At 56.9% G+C, this 19042-nt stretch overlaps 2 protein-coding genes across 9 annotated transcripts in view; one reads left to right on the forward strand and one right to left on the reverse strand.

The window, feature by feature from the left end:
• Positions 1–1010: 1010 nt before the first annotated feature.
• Dexi (Dexi homolog) lies at positions 1011–14538 on the forward strand. The gene is made up of 2 exons (XM_027940574.3): positions 1011–1907; positions 14011–14538. Exon 1 carries the CDS (start codon positions 1482–1484, stop codon positions 1767–1769), a length of 288 nt encoding a protein of 95 aa, XP_027796375.1. The 5' UTR covers positions 1011–1481; the 3' UTR covers positions 1770–1907; positions 14011–14538.
• Positions 14539–15307: 769 nt separating this feature from the next.
• Positions 15308–19042, reverse strand: part of Ciita (class II major histocompatibility complex transactivator) — a 40436-nt gene continuing 36701 nt past the window's right edge. For all 8 annotated transcript variants that reach the window (XM_071605286.1, XM_071605288.1, XM_071605290.1 and 5 more), the window contains 2 exons: positions 18194–18291; positions 15308–17725 (listed from right to left, as the gene is read on the reverse strand). In XM_071605286.1, the coding sequence (XP_071461387.1) occupies positions 18216–18291 (76 nt within the window). In that variant the 3' untranslated portion in view covers positions 15308–17725; positions 18194–18215. The remainder of the gene's footprint in view (positions 17726–18193; positions 18292–19042) is intronic.

A 19042-nucleotide genomic window follows, 5' to 3' on the forward strand; every position in this document is an offset into this window, starting at 1 on the left:
CATGGAGTAAAAAGAGCATGCTCTGGCCTCGAAACAAACACACCCAGGGCCAGCAGCTTCAGGGTCTCTCCATTTCTCTTGGCCTGGGCTTCCTCATCTGTAAAACGGGGCAACTTGTCTGAGTTCAATTAAGCAATATATGTAAAGCACCCAGCTCGGTGTGGCTTAGATTTAAAGGTTCATTGAACTGCTTTGGAAGATGCTTTAGACAAAATCAGTCTCAGGATGGCTATAATCGGTTGCCTCTGAGCAGGGAAATGGGTGGGAGACTCACTTTTCTGTGTACTCACTAGTCGTTTGTTTAGCGAGTGCATTACTATTGTTTTTAAACACAGTTTATAAAGTAAAAGGAAACAATAAGTACTGGCTGAAGGTTTGACCTCCTTGGGACTCTTTCACCCAGGTGTTCCTAAAATCCTAAAATGAAGATCCCGGCCTGGCCATGGGCAGATCTCCCTGCAGCAGAATTTGGAGAGGTGAGGGTGCACTGATTGAAAACAAACAAACAAACAACAACAACAAAAACTAACACACACACACCAAAAAAAAAAAAAACAACAACAACAACAACAACCTTGCATTGTGGGAATGTTCGAGATCTGTGGAAGTGATCCCCCCACCCCACCGTCGCCTCCTTTTAAACTGCGGAAACTGAGTCCCAAGGGGGCGAGGCACCACGCCCAAGTCCAGCAAGGTGCAGAGAGAATCCGCGACTTATTCCAGCCTTTACAGTCTGGCGACACGTCCACGTTTGAACTGTGTTCAGCCCCCTCCCTGTGTTACTCCCCGGACCCGCAGAGCGAAGCTCCTTTGAAAGTGGAGCACAGTCCGGACGCAGGAAAGCCGCTCCGAGGCGAGCGCCCGGAGGGGCGGGGCGGAGAGGTGCCCGCCCCCTGGCGGCTCGGGCCAATGAGCGCGGCCGCTGAGCGGGCCAATGAGCGCGGTCAAGCGGCCGCGCGCCAATGAGCGCCGGGCCGCTCGGGGGGTGGTGCTCGGAGCGCGACCGGGGGAGCGACGCGGCGGCCGCAGCCATGGGCTGTGGGCCTGCGGGGGCGCCGAGGGGGCTCGAGGAGCGGCTGCGGCGCGCGCGAGAGTCGGCAGCCGGGACAGGCCCTCGACGCTGAGCCGCGGTGGGGGTCGCGCTGGCGCTTCGGGGGCCTGTGAGCACGAACGCCGCGCACCGACGGAACCGGGCGGTCGCCGGCCACTTCGGGGGGCCCTGCCTCGCCGCCCGGCGGGTCCAGAGAGCCGGGTGGTCACTTCTGGAGGGTGCGGTGGCCCCGTCCGGCACGATTCCGGGATCCAGGCGCGTCCGCTCCGGCCGCCGCACGTTCCCGGAGGCCACCTGGGGTCCAGCGCCGCCTCGGTCGAGCCCGGGGCGCCCCTGGATGGCTGAGCTGCCCCCTCGCCGGCCGCCCGGGCGCCGCAGCGGCTGAGGTCGCGGGGATCGCCCGGCCGCCGCCGCCCTCGCCGCCCCCTGCATGCCCGGCGCGCGGGTCGCAGCCCACCTGGACTCTCTGGGGCCCCTGGTGTCCTACGTGCAGCCGCCGCTGCTGCCCTCTATGTTCTACGTGGGCCTGTTCTTCGTCAACGTGCTGATCCTGTACTACGCCTTCCTCATGGAGTACATCGTCCTCAACGTGGGCCTCGTCTTCCTGCCCGAGGACTTGGACCAAGCGCTCGTGGACCTCGGCGTGCTCTCTGACCCCGGCTCCGGCCTCTACGATACCGACTCGGAGCTCGACGTCTTCGATGGATACTTGGAGTAGGGTGGACTACTCCTCCCCTCTCCCCTCCATGATCCGCAACCCTCGGCCGGGACCAGCCGCCCAGATCATGCCCTCGCTCCTGGTTGGGTGCGCTGTCTGGACCCGGATGGGACCCCAGGAAGAGCCCCTCCGAGGCTTGTAAGTGCCCTCGGGGTGAGGGTGGGTTGGGACAGGGAGGAGGCATTCCCAGGCTTCTGACTCCTCTGTCCACTTCCTTCAGATCTAGCTGGATGTTAGGAATGGCTGGACGTCTCTTGGGCCCTCAATTGGGGCCAGAAAGCTTCCCCCGGGGAAAAGGAGAGCTGCTGAAGAGGGAGGGGACCCAGAACCTAAGTTACATTTTGGGTAGCTATGGAAGTTACCCCCAGAGCCTGTGGAAAGAGCCTTTGGACCCCAGTCCATCTGAAGCAGAGCTATCGCTCCTCCCCCCAGCCTCTGCCTGTCTTGATGATGACCTTGGCATTTGGGGGATTCTCACTAGTCCTGGGAGGATAGACTAGGGGTAGAGACCAAGGCACTGACCACCTTCCCACTGTGGCCCCTTGAGGGACTGGGTGGGGATTAAGTGCAGGGTCCCCCAGGCCAAGGCTGTGAGAAGAAACCTTCAGCAAAGGACTCTGTACTTCCTTTTGGCCTTGGGTTTGCTGCTGTTTTGGAGTCAGGTTTCAGGGTGTCCCAGCTTGTCAGCTCTGCAGCTGAAATCTGCAGGGGCTGCCAGTTTTGCAGGCTGCCTTCACAGAGCAGGCAGGCTGGGGGTTGGTGCTGGAGCTGGCTTTGTCTGCAGTGTTCGCAGGTCCTCAAGGGACTCTTAAGGAACCACAGGATTGTTGCACTGAGGTGTTAAAAGTCCTGCCCCTGGGCTTAGCCAGGGAGCTTTGAGCCCAGCCCATGTTGCATGTTAGAGGTAGAGAAATGAAGGTACAGGGAGGACTAAGACCGACCAAAATCACCCAACAAGGCAGCTGGAGTAGGGGGAGGGAAGGAGAGAAAGACAGAACACACGTGTACTAGGAAGGCTGTCAGGGTCCGTGGGGAGGGGCTGCCTCATGGGGCAGACAGGAACTCGTTGACTGAGTCCTGGGGCTGAATGATGCTGGAGTTCTCCTGGGCACGGGTTCGAGTGGCAGTGAGCGGGGGTGCTGAGATGTTGGGCAGGGGCTTCTTTTAGAAAGCAGACACTGGTGCCACTCACCCCAAGCAGGCAGTCTTCTCTCTGGGGCTGCCTGTCTTTGCCAACACGACCATAGTCAGGGTTTCTTATCACTTCCAGATGCCCAGCAGACTACCATGGGCTGGGTAACTTAACATATTTATTCCTCACAGTTCTTGTTAACAGCACTAAACCTGCTCCCAGGACTTCCCTCATGACTAACCCACCTCCCAAAGGCCCCATGTCCTAGTACCATCATATTGAGAACAGGGTCTCAACATAGGCACGTGGGAGAAAGCAAACATTGTTGTAGAGGGTGGGGCAGGACCTGCTGCAGCTGTACCGGGAGCAGTGGGCTTATCTACGGGGTCCAGAGTGAGGTTTCTTTGAGGAAAACTTTAGTTGAGCTAATTGAGATCCTAGCAAGAGCCAAGTGCCAGATGGGGTGTGTGCCAGCTGCTCTGCATTTCCCCAGCCTGCCTGCCTGCCTTCCATCCGTTTTTTTATTGAACAAATGCTTACTTGTTCAGTACTGTGCCTGGGGAGTGAATGCAGTGAGCAAGACAGACTCAGCCCTGGCACGCCTGGCATTTGGTGAGGAAGACTAGCAAATATCCAGACAAGATAATGATATTTTTTACAGAGCTCTGAGGACATGCAAGAAGGCTGTGAGCTTCCCTGTCGTGTTCACTGCTGTGTCTTTAGCACTTACACCAGAGCCTGGCATCTGGTAGATCCTCTGTGTAGACTGGTGAGGCCTAAGACTAGGGCCAGGCTGCTTTAGCTAGGGAGTCAGAGAAGTCCTCTCTGAAGAGATGATACATTTAAGCCGAGCCAGAAATCAATAGAAGGAGCCAGACTCAAAGATCCAGAAAGAGCAATCTAGACAGAGGGAACTGCAAAAACTAGGACACTGAGATGGGAAGAGTTGGTTTATCCAGCAACTGAAAGACCAGCACAGCTGGAGAGCAGCCTCAGAGAGGTCAGGGATGAGTAGCAGGGACCACACCACATCCTCCGAGACCTGGGACGCCACAGCCAAGAGCAGTGGACAGCCATTGGAAGGTTTTAGGCAGGGTAGTTTGTAAAGATGACTGTGGCAGCTGTGGGGAGAGTGGGCTGAAGGGTAGTGCCAGCAGGAAGCCAGCTGGGGGGCTGTCAGTTGTCTAGATAGAGGTAGCAGGCTTAGATGAGGCAGGTCAGTGACTTCAGGGAAGTAGGGACTGAGAACACAATCAGGTGAGCCTCCGGGGTCCAGTGTTCCAAATCTACTGAATATGGACCGAAAACCGTATACTCCTGGTTTTAAGCTCTTTACATGTTCATTCATTTGGCCACTCAACAAACATTGACTCTGTTGTTCTTCTGCCAGGCTGTGTGCTAGACCCCCATGGTCCCAAAATGAATCCCTATCCCCAAGTCAAGAATTTGACTTTCATATAGTGTAATTTGGTGAGGAACATCTTATTTTATCTTCTCACCACATCAATAGAAACACTTCCGTTTCCAAATGAAAACATTGGCATATTCTGGACTGAAAACTGAAGGCCAAATGTTTTGACATATTTTGCAGCAAATGCTGTTTGAGCAGAAACAGCAGGAAGCGTCTCTCAGGGACACCCTTGCAAAGCTCTTGGAGTAACAGGGCCTGACCCTGGGAGGTGGAGGAGTGGGGGGAGAGGCTGGGAAACACCTTGGCCTGTGTTGGAAGCCACACTCAGGACTCCCCTCTTCCCATCCCCAAACCCAAACTGACCTGGACCTCAGCATGGGAAACCCAGACGCAGGAGGGGCAGCCAGCCACGGGAAGGCCCTGTGGGAAAGCTGTGGAGGTCAAATGACTGAACTTATCTCTGGGCCCCTTTGCATAAGCAGAGGAACAGCAGGGGTCAGCTCTTCTTCTGTCTCACTCGTTCCCGTGTGGACACATGTTCCGCACCAGCCCAGCCAGGCAACGCCAAGGGCATGGGCCTGCCAGGCAGAGGGGCCTGGGTGGATCTCAAGGTGGAAAGGGGTACCTACATTTGCTCCCTCCAAGTGTCTCTCTTTCTCTTACCTGTGTAACCACATAATTCAGGCTCTCATCAATGTGCTGAGCACCTATTTGGGGAGGCAGCATTAGGGCCAAGGTTAAGAGCCAGCACCCTGGGTTCAAATCCCAGTCCTCGCTGTGACATTGGGCATGCTATTTATCCCTGCCATGTTCCCATTTCCTCTTCTATAAAACAGGCATAATGAAAAGCTGCCTTATTGTGGGGATAAGTGCTTAGACCGCCTGTATGTAGTAAACAGTACATTAACTGCTGCTATTGTTAATGGGAAGCTGTAATTAGAAGTAGGTACCTATGGGCCCTTGTAGATGCATTTAAAGGGGTTTTAAACCTTACTTATGTGCATGACTGGATATTTACATCCCGTGATGAGCAGAAGAGGACCGGCTGCCTGAGCCCAGGGAAGGTCCAGGAGTGGTCTACCCACACAGACCTCCACCACTGCCTTCCCACCCGGGCCCCTTGGCGCTCTGGAGACTGGCTTTGCAGTTTCCCTAGAGGTTGATCACTGCCCAGCAGCATAAGCAGGTTATCAGAAGCTCGCTCTTTCCCAGGAGAAAGAGTGCTGCGGCTGGCCTTGGGGACCAGAAGATTCCTCATGTCCCAGCAGCTCAGGTACAGAGGCGACTCAGCTCTATCGATTTGTCCTGGTTCCTAATGAAGGTAGTGGGTGCCTGCCAGTTCTCCTTGGGCACACGGGAGTGCTGCAAGAGGGGACTCGGGAAAGCTGCCGCCAGAGTCTGCGTGGCGTGCTGCGGCTGGGATTTGGAGCGGAGGGTAACCACCCTTGAGTCTGTAGTTTCTCAGGGCTTCCCAGGTTCCCGTGTCTCTGGGGAGAGGGGGGGGACACACAACTGCCCCTTCCTGATCCACCAGCCCTCAGCCCTTGTGTGACCTGTGCTGTCAGCAGAATACCCTGGCTGGCCATGTCACTACCCAACTCAGAAGTTCACCCCTTCCATGGGGACCAGGCACTATCAGATTCAAGTCAAGGAGAATCCCACAGACAGATCCGAGAAACCAGGCCAGAGACTTCAGCTGTCACCCGGCAGGAAGACAGACATGGCGGCAGGGAGGGAGGCACAGTCCCGGCAAGGCCAACTCCAGCCCTGTTCTGACAGGAGGCTCACCCAGAAGAGCTGTGGCCACCCCTTTGGACAGGAGGAGACTGTATCTCAGAACAACCGAGATGCCAGGGGCCTGGCTCCTCACGAGCGGAGAGTTCAGCCAGGCCTGCTCCACCCTCAGCCCCGAGTCTGTTTTGCTAAACCATGAAAAGGAAAGCTCTTGTCACCCATTTTTATTTCTGATTTTTCTGCCATTGTTCTTGGAACTTCTGAACGCATAGTCTGCATTTGGGAAGCCGTGACCACAAGGAAGGGACAGACCTCTTCATCCCCGTCTTGCAAGTCAAGGAGCTGAGGCCTAGAGGGGGAAGCGAGCCACCCTGCTGGCCCCGCACTGACACTGCCACTGCCACTCGGGGACCAGGAGGGCAAACACAAACTCGGATTCCGCCAGGTCTCTCACTCTGTGTGTACTCTTGATCCCTTTTTTCTGATTTTTTCTTTAAAAACTTTATTTCAAAATAATTTCACACTTATAGCAAAGTTGCAAGAAGAACATAAAGACTCCCCACGCTCTTCACCCAGAAGCTCCGGTTAACATTTGGCTGGTGCATACCACGCACGCCTGCCCTCCCGTGCTGGTGTGTGTGTATCCGTCTAGTTATTTCTCTGAACCCTTTGGGAGTGCGTTTTGAATATCATGCTCCTGTATCCCAAAATATTTCAGGGATACTGAGGGTTGAACCCAGGGCGCTCTCTCACTAGGCTCCATCCCTGGCCTCCGCTCAGCAGCGGTACTTAAATTTTACCATTTGTCCCAATAGGGCCCTTAAACAATGAAAGGTGGAGCTGGAGTCCAGGACCTCAGTGATCCCAGGTGACCTTGGCTCCACTCTCGGCCCTCTGCAGTCTGGAACAGCTCGGTCTCCTGTCTTTCATTCGCCATCTGGCACGCTGGCTGCCTCCCTCCCTGTGGGTTTGTCTGATGTTTGCTGGGACCTAGGTGCCTTCTTGGCGGAGTACAGAAGTGGGCATGTCTCCCTCTGCCTCCTTTGGTGGCACTGGCTGGCTGTCCTCTGGCTGGTCATGTTCATTTTGATCACTTGGCTAAGGTGGTGTTTGCCAAGTCTCCCAACTGTCAATTCACTGTTTCTCCCTTTATAATTTATGATTTAAGATGAATTACACTAGTTTTAGTGCTATGTTTGTAAAAAAAAAAGTCTACTTCTGTCTTTGTTTTATTTTTTGGTAGTGCAGGGGGTGGAACTCAGTGTCCAAATACTGTACCATGGATCCACACCTCCTGCCTATGTGGCTTCATTTCTGAAAAATGTCTATTTCACCGTAAAGAGAAAACCATCATGACTTGGTGTCGGTAAAAAATAGGTGCCAAAGTCATTAACTTCTGGCCAAATACCCTGGCAGCCGTAGGCCTCGGGTCCGTGGCCTGTTCTCTTTGTTGAACTGAAGGTGAGCAGCTATGAGGCAGCAGAGATGCCAGCATGCGGCTGGCACTGTCTCGAAGGGATGATGAGGCTCAGCCACGGTGCAGAGAGAGTGCTTGCTCACTGTGTGTGCCTGGTACTTAAGGCCACCCCCCTAAAATTGTTGCTTAGGGCCTTTGCTGTTGGGCACACCTCCCCAAGCCGAGTGATCTCTGAAGTGGGAATGATAGTTGGACATGCCTAAGGGCTTGTGCCAGTTCAGTGGGCAGGTGACCTGTGTTTAATTGGCACTCGATAAAGGATGCATTCAGCATTGATGCGTCAGCCCAGAGGGGGCTCCAGCCCGGGAAGCCTTCCCCTTTCCTTGGGCACCCTTGCTTGTGGCCAGCATGGAGGAGGTGTGTTCAGGCTGCCTACAAAGCAGTACCCTGAGTGCCAAGTGCCCAAGTTCTTCACAGCTGTCCAGGCCCCAAGCATGGCCTTGCAGGGCTGGGAACTCCCTGTTGGGGAGGGCTTCATTCCTGGGATTCCTTCCTGGCAGAGGGCTTGGCTGGGTGGTTAAAAATAACCGCCCCTCCCACCCCTCCATAGCTTCACCTGAGTCACCCCGAAGCTGCCCGGGCAGGGCCCATTAGCTCCATTACACAGGAAGGGAAACTGAGGCTTGGGGAGGTTCAGGCCTCGCCCCAGATGCCCAGCTATGAGGTGGCCGCGTCGGGCCTCCCAGATATCCAGCGCCAAGAGGTGACAGAGCAGAGCCTGCGGTGCCCCAACCCTCCTGGGAACTGGTGCTTTCCCCTTTTGACCAGCTCCACACCCAATGGGGCAGCCAAGGACCTGGAGCCAGAATTAGTTGTTTAATCCTTACTGTATTTTTAGCATTGCCTTCTGTTTACGACAGGTGATAGTGTTTTTTTATCATAGTGACATAAAGGGGTTTTAAACTTGAGTTTAAAAACCCCTTGGTTTTAAAGGGTTAAAAGTTAGTTTAAAAAAGATGTGCATTGCTGGGCACAGTGGTGCACTCCTGTAATCAATCCCAGCAACTCAAGAGGCTGAAGATATCAAGTTCAAAGACGGCCTCAGCAACTTTAAGGGCTGGGATGTAGCTCATTGATCAAGTATAAAGCACCCCTGGGTTCAATCCCCAGAATCCCCCCAGAAACTACATTGATTTAAAATTCAGGTTGAGCATCCCTGATCTGAAAACCTGAAATGCTCTGAAATCCAAAACTTTTTGAGCTGCTGCATGTTGCTACAAGTAGATTATTCCTCCCCTGACCTGTGTGCAGTCAAAATGCAGGTGCACTAAAAATAGCCTGTAAGATTACCTTCAGACTATGTGACAGGCATATGTGAAACATGAAGGAATTACTTTGATTCCATCCCCAAGATAACTCATTTTGTTCATGAAAATATACCGGGATCTGAAATATGAAACACTCTAGTCCAGGCACTTGGGAGAGGGACACTCAACCTGTGCTGTAATGTCCAGGTGCTTCTTGGATTGACAGGACTCAGGAAGGCTCCCAAGTCTTGGGCAGGCACCGCCTGGAGGCACTTTGTAGACCTGGGCCGATGAACTTGACAGCAAGCGTGGACATCAGAACCCAAGCTTGAGAAATGGCCCTGATTTATCCATGACACTGGCTTCCCCCAGGGACATGGACCCTTGCAGAGACAGACAGTCCTCCTTTTCCGGGCCCTTGCAGCTGCCAGGGAGGTGGCCGGGTCCCAACCATGTCCTTGGCAGTGACATGAGGCGAAGGCCCTCTTGCTGCACTACCTACTCCCAGGATGGAGGCCCCAGATGGCTGCACAGCAGCAGAGACATGGTAACCTTACACGCATGAGCAGAGACATGGCAGGTCATGTCTGGGTGATGCCTTCAGCCATTAGGTTTGGTCATCCAGTACGTGTGCAGTGGTAGTCCTAGAAGTCAAGGTCTCCTAGCACTGAGCGGGCTCCCTGCCACTGCTGGGGATGAACCCAGGAAGGGGCTGGTGCCTTGTGTGTGCTTGATGACATGGGCATTGACCCCGTTTCTAGATGAGGGAATGGACCAGAGAGATTGGGTGACTTGCCTACGGTCACACAGGAAGAGAGAGCCAGAAGTGGCCCAGACAAGCCTATTCCAGAGGAGCAGCTGGTGGGCAAGAGAACTGCCCAGAAGAACCCCCACCAACATGTTCAGAGCATCGCCCCCCAGCACCCATAAGACACAAGAATCATTTCCTAACATAGGCCAGGACCTCATGTAGGAGTCCTTCAGACAGATCCAGTTCCCAGTGTCATCCTGACAGAGAAGAGCCACGAGCCGCTCCCTCGGTCCAGCCCTGGGAAACGGCCTGCAATGATGTAATGGAAGGTTGCCGTTTCAGAAACAAACCAAAAGCCAGCACCCGTGACTCGTCCGTCTGCTCTAACAGGCATTTTCTCTCTGCATTCTATCAAGAGGGTAGCCTTTATCTCATAATCTCTGTCCTTCCCCTCTATTCGCTTTCCTCTGGTTTAGATCATCCAGCCTTGCCATCTCCCAGATCGTAGTGTCCAGGAGATCCCCTCTGGTGGCCAGTCACTCAGTACTCCAGTAGGATCAGAGAATCGGGGGGCCTTGACCCAGCAGACTAGTTCTGGAGTTAAAGGGAAGAATGGAGGAACTGGGGACGGGACGAGGGAGCGAGAGGAGGGCGGGGGATACGAGAGAGAGGGTGGAAAGAGACGTGTGATTGCACGACCCGTGTGGCCACAGACACAAGAGGTCTGCTCCGCTGTGCACAGTGAGCTGAAGTGCAGTCGCCAGGGGTGGAGAACTGCCTGGGCCCCACAGCTGCAGCTCCAGGCTGCTCTTCAGCTGCCACCGGCCGGACCTCAAGTGCTGACAGGAGGAGTTTGGGATCAGACCGGAAGTTTCTAAGTTTCTTTCTTTTTTTTTTTTTTTTTTTTGGTACTGGGGACTGAACCCAGGGGTGCTCTATCACTGAATTGCACCCTTCCCTTTTTATTTGTTTAATCTTTTTTGGTACCACATTGAGCCCAGGGGTGCTTATCCACTGAGACACACCCAGCCCTTTTTTAATATTTGTTTAGAGGCAGGGTCTTGCTGGGTTACTTAGGGCCTCACTAAGTTGCTGAGGCAGGTTCTGAACTCTCATGATCCTCCTGCCTCAGCCTCCCCAGCCACTGAGATTGTAGGCAGGTGTCACTGTTGAGATAGGGTCTCTCTAAATTGCTGAGGCTGGCCTTGAACTTGCAATCCTCCTGTGTCAACCTCCTGAGTTGCTGGAGTTACAGGCGCATTCCACCATGTCCAACACATGGGAGTTTCAAACCCCAGCACTGTCCCTTGCAAGCCATGTGGTGTTGCACACCTTTCTTCACCTCTGAGCCCCATCCAAAATGCAGGTGACGGGCCCATGTGGCCTCACCTCCGAGGGTGTCTTGAGGAGGAAGTGAGCTAAGAGGATCAGAGCAGCTGCCCTCGGCCAGGGAAAGGCGAGAGTGCCAGCCTCCACGGTGGTTGTCACTGGGGGTTGCCAAGGCTGCACTTGCAAGCCAGAGTAACTAGGGGGTTGATCTACCACAGCCAAAGCAGGTGACAGGAAAGTCAGACTGTTCCCGGGACATCTCCAGCCACATGCACTGAAACCTAGGACCACGGATCACGTCACTCCTCAACTCTGTGTGACGTTAGGCACATCGCTGCCCTCATCAGGCCCCTTTATTCTCAGCTGTGGAGGGGAACCAACTGGGGTCAGGGTCTCCCAGGCCTCCCGTGACACTGTCATGTCCTCCGCGCTGCTGCCTGCACTATTATTACCTGGTGGTTCTAAGTCAGCTCTTTGTAGAGTGAAATAAGTATTTTGAAAACAGAAGAACTTTATGACACTACAAGACATGGAGACCTGGCCTCGTTATAACAGGCGACCGGCCGGTGGATACAGTGAGAAGGAAGGGCATCGGGAGTCCCAGCCGCAGGCTGGGCAGGGCCTGCACACGCTGGAGGTGAGCTCCTGTGACGTGTGCCGGGAGCCCCTGCCTGACTAGCAGCTGTCGGGGGCTCTGCCAGGATGCTATTCGCAGTCACAAGGCAAGGGGTGAGGCCTCACCGTGGTGCTGTGTGTCCAGCACCTGGTCCACACGCCTGAGATGGACTCTGGGACCACCTGGGCCTCAGGACTGACCACAGTGGGCCTCCAGGAGGGTGAATCCAAGTCATAACTGCGGCAGGTACTGGTCCCGTGGGTTCCACACCACCGCTGCTCCACCCCGCCCCTGCCAGGAGACCCACAGGTTCCCCGGAGGAGAGGTGGAGCAGGTGGCCTCTGGCAAGGCGGAGAGGAACCCCTGACACCTTTCTAGAGACGGAGCTCCTGACACCGGATGGGGCCCGAGGGTGAAGGGCCTGCCCGGGTCAGCCGGAGCCAGGGAAGGCTGCTGAGCAGCGGCAGCCCGTGTTCTCAGCAGAGGGTTCGTGAATCTTGGCCAATTTGGCCCCTGCCTCCTCCTCATCCCCACCTGCCCTGTTCCCACCCACAGGTGGCTCCTGACCTGCGGTGCCTCAGCTCCCCAGCCCCGCCTCCCCCTGGGTGCCCTTCATGTGCAGCTTATCCCCGAGCTGGCCTCATGTGTCCCTCGGCTCCTTCCTGTGGTCTCGCCTGCTGCCTGGGCTGCTGTCAGTCACTACATAGAGTTTGCCTGTCACAGAGCAGGGCCACCTGTGCTCATCACAGTGCTCGCCTCCAGCTTCTGACCCGGGCCTGGCCCGCAGGATGTCTGCCATTATGGAGTGCTTAAAGTCTCAAGTGGGGGTTTGGGGTGTAGCTCAGAGGTGGGGCATTTGCCAGCACCACCCAAAATTAAAAATACCGGTTCAAGTGGGACAAGGTCAGGGAGTCAGAACCAGGCTCCAACACTTCTGAGCCGTCTTTCAGCAAGTGTCTTACCCTTGCTGAACCTTAGTTTCTCCACCTACCAAATGGCATAGTCCCTCACCCAGGAGGTGGACAGCGGCTGGAATGGAACGGCCGGGTAACGCGCCATCTTGGCAAGCTCTCCCAGGCGCAGACTGAGACGACAGGGATTCAAGTGCAGGTTATTTATCTGGGAGATGATCCCAGGTGGGAAGTGAGCCAGGAAAGGGAAGGAGACCAGGAAGCAATGTCATTGAGTAGGTCACCCTGTGTCCTAGCTTGGTCTTACTCAGGAACCAGAGTGAATGCAGAATGCGCCTCAGAGTTGGCCAGCCTCTGGTGAGGGAGCCGGGGTGTTGATCCTGCGCCTTGCAGGTCCTCCCCAGGGGAGGGCAGCTGTGGGAGACGCTAGCTGTGGCAGCCTAGGGCCAAGCAGCTCAGACGGCGGGCGCTGGGCTGGCAGCCACCAGGCCAGGGTGCTGGGAGGGTGAGTGCCAGGAAGGATGTGGGGCGCCACAGGCCCGCCCGGGAAGAGCTCACGAAATGCTCGCTTGCTCCCCAGGGTCGTCACTGTGCAGTGCCAGCCCCGCCTCTTGCGCTGTCCAACTCTCGGCCGGTCGCTGTGCGTCCGTGGGCCTCAGGGGTTCAGCCTATAAAATGATGCTTAGTTCTCAGTGGAAGCGGTTCTGTCCCTCTAGGTGACCCTTGGAAATGGGGTAGGGACATTTTTAGCCATCACAATAACTGGAAGTGCTGTTGGCATTCAGTGGTCACAGACAAGAGATGCTAGCAAGCCAGCCATGCCCAGAAACGGTCCCCTCACATGCAAGACTTGTCCTGGCCCCTGGGCACAGTGCAACACACCTGGCTGAGGCAGGAGGAGGACGAGTGTGGGGCCTGACTCAGCAACTTGGCGAAACCCTGTTACAAAATAAAAAGGACTGGGATCATAGCTCAGTGAGAAAGCACCCTGGGTTCCATCCCCAGGACCCTAAAAAAATGCCCTGGCCCCATGCCAGTAGTGCCCTGCTGAAGGACACACATTGCAGGTGCAACCTAAGAGTTGGAATTGATTCTTGAGGATGTCTGCAGGAAGAGGCCGAGAACCAGGGCAGGGCTTGTGGGAGCTCAAAGGGGGGGGGGGGCCTGGGAACCCCAGGTGCTGCAGAGATGCTGGCACCCAGCTGGCACAGAGGGGGGAAGGAAAGAGAGGGCCTGCCACGTCCTGGGAGGAAGAGCCAACCTGGGCCTCCACCGAGTGCCCTGGCTGTGGCAAAGAGCCTTCCTGGAGGGCGCGCCCCACTTTCCTGCAAGGTGGGAGGACTGCCAAGCCCCGCCTGCCCCAGCCCTGCTCCTGCCCGCAGCAGCGACCAACCCCGCAGCACTGCTCCCCCTCCCTCGCCTGCGTTCTCAGGGATTATGTGAACTCATCAAGAGTTTGTAATAAAGATTACTGTAAAATGACCCCAGCCCGAGTCACGGGTTTCTGGTGATTCCCCGAATGGGAGGGGGGAGGTGGCGTCCCTGCCCTGCCCAGCCCAGCCCTGGAGGCCTGGCAGGTTGGCCAGTGGCAGGGCAGCGCCTCCTCGCTGGCAAAGCCCCTTCTCCTCCTCAGGTCTGATCCCCTCGAAGGCTTCGTGCCAGCCAAGAGCTGCGTGACCCGCCCCAAGCGAGCAGAAGGAGACCGAGGAGGGCCAAGCCCGGGGGGCTCCCCGAAGACCTGAGCCGCAGCAGAGGACCTGGCCTTGGGATGGATGTTTACGGGACGCAGCCAGAGTCTGCCGCCCCGCGCCCACGCCCGTGGCACCTGCTTCCCCGCTGCACCCCGGAGAGGGCACCTCCGGGCTCCTTCAGCCGGCTGGGTTTAGCCCGAGGCTGGTCTTGGATGCAGACCGTTTAGGGAGTGGCCCAGAAGCAGCAGCCCAGGAACCTGGGATGAGGGCAGGTTTGACGACTGGTTTCAAGTGGCTTGTTTTCTTGAGTTGGCAGAACCGAGGCCTTGTGCTGCAGCAGGGCCTCGTTGCCACTCTGGCCAGAAATATATTTTTGAAAATGTGGGTGGTGTGAATACTTGATTTCGATATACCTGTAAAAGCAATACTTAGGAGGCGCACTTATTTCCATTAAAAATGTATGCAGTTCATTTCCTTGGGGGCCTGTCTGGGTTTTGTTCTTGGAGATTTGGGAAAGGGGTCCTCATGCAGAACCGGGGGTTCACAAAGGGCAGGAGGGTCGGGTGCTGGCTGGGAGCTCCAGCCGTGAGCATGGTGTTCCACGTGAACAGCAGAGTTGGGTCAGCTTCAGCTTCCTGGAAGAGCGGCAGTGATTCTCTCCCGTTTGCAGGGCACGTGGTGACTTTGGAAGGACTTTCACACGTGCCAGGTTAGGCAAGGCACAGTAGTGAACCCCACTCTGCAGGTGAGGAGGCTGCGGGAGGGAGAGCAAGCCGAGAGGACGCAGCTGCAGCCCCCTGGTCCTCGTGCAATTCAGGGAAGGAGGTGCCGAGGTGTCGGAAGAAGATGGCTGAGGCCAGGAGGCGGTGAGCACCCGAGGGAGAGAGGCCTGGGAGAGGGAGGGCCGAGAAGGTCCGAGGCACGTGCAGCCACGCTGTCACACCAAAGCACCACCTCCCACTGCTAATGGGGCTCAGGAGTTATCTCCAGCACACTGCACCCGTACCCCCAGAGAGATCCCCAGAGAAGTTGAGGGGCGAGTTGACATCTCAACTCCTTCCTTCAGAGGATTGTGATGATGGCAGCGTCACTCCACATCTGACACAGGGAGTCACATACCTCCCCACACACACTTGGTTAGTACCCAGGGGCACCGATATCATGGAGCTACATCCCCAGCCCTTATTATTTATTTAATATCTACTTAGGTACCCAGGATTGAACCCACTGAGCCACACCTCCAGCCCATTTTATTTTATTTCATTTTATTTTGAGACAGGGGCTCGCTAAGTTGCTTAGGGCCTCACTAAGTTACTGAGGCTGGCTTTGAACTTGCAGTCTTCCCGCCTCAGCCTCCTGAGCCACTGGGATTACAGGTGTGCGCCACCACGCCTGGCTAACATATTTACCTCTCATGATGACTTCACATCAACCATAAAACATCCTCCCTGGGCTGCTGCAGCCCACACCAGGACGCCGGGGTTGGTAAGCGGAGCCCTGATGAGTGTGCAGTCCCCATTACCACTAGTCCAGCGATTTTGTGCGTTGCACAGACCACCCAATCACACCTGCAGCCCTGTCCTGAGAGATGCACAATTTGGCTCAAGTGTGAGACTCACCAGGGCGTGAAGCTTGAGCCCTCACTCACCCCTGCCCGCTCAGTGTACAGTGTAGAGTGAGTCAAGCAAAGTTGTGCTGGGAAGGAGTCTCCATTTCACAGGCACCCTGCTGGGTGCAGAGTTACAGTAGCGGACAAAGCGAGGGTCCCTCCCTTCTGGAGTCACCCCTAGGACCAGAGCCGACAACAGAAATCAGTGCAGAAAAGGTAAAATAGTGATGGGATTGGAGGGGTCATGGGGCCTTCCCGGTGGCTTTGAGTCCTCAAGGACGAGGCGGGAATGAGACGCAGCTGCCCCAGGGAGCTGTGCGCTGGGCTCTTTCTTAATGTCTTCACCACTGGATTGTCCCATGACCCTGTGGAGAGGTACTGTGATTCTGCCCATCTCACAAACCAGGAGACCGAGGCACAGAGAAGTCCCTTGCATAAGAGGTGAGCCGGGCATCAAGGCCAGGCTCTGAGGTGCGTGCTTCTGAGGGCTGTGCCTCCGTCCCTTAGGTAGGAAGGGCTTAGCCTGGCACTTGGCACACAGTAATCAGAGTCACCGAGGTTTACCCAGGGCTTGCCGTGTCCCTCGGCCCCTGCTGGCCCCACCCCCACTGGCTGGGAAGAGGAGCAGCATTTGGGAACCAGGCTGACCCTGTGGGCCTGGGGCTGGCCTGCTGCAGCTGAGCATCAGCTTCCACTGTCACCAGGAGAAAGCAGATTGTCCCCGCGGAGCAGGCCACGCCAGAGTGAGGAGCAGCAGGCCCACTGGCGGCTCTCCAAGTAGAGAGCGAGCTGGGGGCCCTTCTGGGCTTGCTGCAGCCAAGGTGGGGACCCAGCTTGGCTGGGACACAGCTCCCAGGGAGAGCGCAGGCGCAGGCGGGGTGGGGCGGGGGCAGAGGAGCTCCCTTCTGTGGAGCAGATGGACGCCGCAACCTTGCCCAACCCAGGAAAATGAGTTTCCCTGAATCTCAGGAACCCATGAAGACAGGCCCTTCAGACAAGGCAGGACGCCGGCGGGGTGGACGCTGGCGGGTGCTGTGGTGGGCAGGAGAGCAGTGTCCCGCTGCCGGTGGCCGACATGAGGAGGCAGAGCAGTGCTCTGAACACCGCTGTCCTGGGACACTCTCTGCTCCCCTTCCCTGTCCTCTGTCTCTGCCTCTTCTCTCTCTCTGGGCTACCACCCTTCCGTCCAGCCACCAGCTATGAGGAAGCCCAGACTAGCCCCATGGAGAGGTGAAGGGACCCTCAGGTCACCCCAGCCCAGTCTTCAAGCTGCCCCAGCTGACAGGTGAGCTGTCCCTGCCGAGTCCTTCCTGAACAACGGTGTGAGTGCTAACTGAAGCCGCCGTGGCTGGGGGTGACCAGACGGTAGATACCCCAAATGGAAATCGTGGTGTAAGCCCAAACCCTGGGCCAGCCGACGACCCACGTGGGACTTTATCACGTAGTGGAAAGGGCGACACAGGGTGAGGGCAGGGGCAGGGGCTCCAGGCGGCTCCCTCCCCCTTAGTGTATCGTTTGCTGGGTCCCGGCTGAGGTCCAGTGTTCTGGCCGGGCCTAGCTTTGGCCTTGGCCAAAAGTCAGTGCGGCAGCGAGCACCACAGACGGGAGCAGCTGCCGCAGGGCCTGCTCAGGCTGGGGGACTGGCAGGCTGGTGTCTTCACAGTGGCGAGTCGGCCCATCGGTGCCCTGTTGGAGAGCAGCAGGGACACTAGGCGGGCCCCAGGGAGGCTGCCTCAGGCCTGGGCTCTGGCCTGGCCCTGACTGCCCAGTGGTGCACAGGGTACGGCTCAGGCCTGCTGCCGTGGCGCCCACCTGTCCACCAGGGCTCAGAGCAGCTGAACAGGCTGGCGTGGGCCTGGGCCCTGGGGAGCCTGGGGTGGGGCCCGGGCCTGCCCGCCAAGATGAGTCCATTCACCAGCCGGACGGGCCGATCCTGAGCCGGCAGGGGCGGGGGGCCAGGATGCCGAGGCTCATGGGGTGCCCGGAAACGAGCTGGGTCCACGGAACCCAGGTCAGGGTCCAGCGCGTCAGCGTCCTCAGAGTCTGTGCTGTGGGGGGGGGGTAGCCAGAAGGTTCAGGAGGGTGTCCCCACGGGGCAGGAGGGACCCCAGGAACAACGGGGGAGGGCTGGAGTGACTGCAGCACAGCCGGGGCAGGTGGGGCCCAGGGAGGGAGCACAGGGGTCAGGGGACCGTTGTCCTCATATCGAGCAGCAGGAACTTCTAGAGCGAGTTCCTATGACAAGCCCAGGGGCTCTGGGGCGCGACAGGCCCACCCATCAGCAGAAAGCCCTGGAAGTCCCCAGGGAAGGGCTCCCAAGGCCAAGGCTGCGGGTGTGGGTGGCAGCTCAGCCTGACCCTCCCCAGAGTCTGAGCCTTACCGTGGCCCAAGTCCCCAGGCCTGGAGGACACCTGCAGGGCGGCTGGTGACGCATGGATCCAGGAGTAGTCCCCCACCCGACCCCGGCCCTTCATTTAGATCCACCTTCACAGGGACACTGAGCCCACCCCGGTTACCTTGTCCAGAGCCCAGCCAGCGTCATCTCAGGCTGATCCGGGAGTCCAGCTGCTGCAGATGCTCCTGGACACCAAAGGGGATTGTGGGAGTCCACATTCTGCAGGGAGAGATGGGGCTCAGTGGCCAGGCTAGAGGACAGGTGTCAGGGGCTAGAAGGAAATTCTCCTTCAAAGAATAGCCTGACTTTTACAAGAAACAGCCCCCTGGGAGACATCCTGCAGCTACCTATCTCCCTGGAACAGCCTGCGGTCATCAGGATCATCAGACACCCCGCAGCTGGCAGTTTTACCACCCACATCCAGCAACTGCTGCTCAGGGAGCTTCCCCATCCCCAGCATATATATGCCCTGTGTGACCACCAAAAGTTTGCAGCTTGATCAGAACTCCTGTCTGGCTGTCATCCCCCTGTCTCTCGTCCCTTCACTCCTCCCCACCTAGGTTCGCATCCCTCGTTGATGCGTCCTGCCGGTGGGGACAGACAGGATGAGTCTGGGCTCCCGGGCCAGCTGCCCCCAGATCCCTCCTCCTGGCCAGCCCTGAAGCTGGACGAGTCCCCCGCTGGCTGGGTGCAGACCAGTGTGGTTCTGCTGGTGACCTGCTGTGTGACCCAAAAGGTGGGTCACTCTCTGCGCCTTACTCTCCTCATCTGTAAAGTGGGTCTTATAGGCGCCACCCGACCCGTCTTGGAAGACGCGGGTACGGAAATCAAAGTGCTCTGAAGAGCAGCCGGCACCAGTACTGGACATTCGACGTCATTTGGCTTCAAGGAAAACAAGTTGGGACAGCACGGAGTCGCCAGGCGCACGGCCCAGGAGGGCTGATCGGAGGCAGTCCCTACGGTTCGTCCT

The sequence above is a fragment of the Marmota flaviventris genome, chromosome 19 (genome assembly GCF_047511675.1).
Source record: "Marmota flaviventris isolate mMarFla1 chromosome 19, mMarFla1.hap1, whole genome shotgun sequence".
NCBI classification, from domain to species: Eukaryota; Metazoa; Chordata; class Mammalia; order Rodentia; family Sciuridae; genus Marmota; species Marmota flaviventris.

Coding starts and splice junctions, on each gene's coding strand:
- Dexi (XM_027940574.3), top strand. CDS start 1,482: ATGCCCGGCGCGCGGGTCGCAGCCCACCTGGACTCTCTGGGGCCCCTG.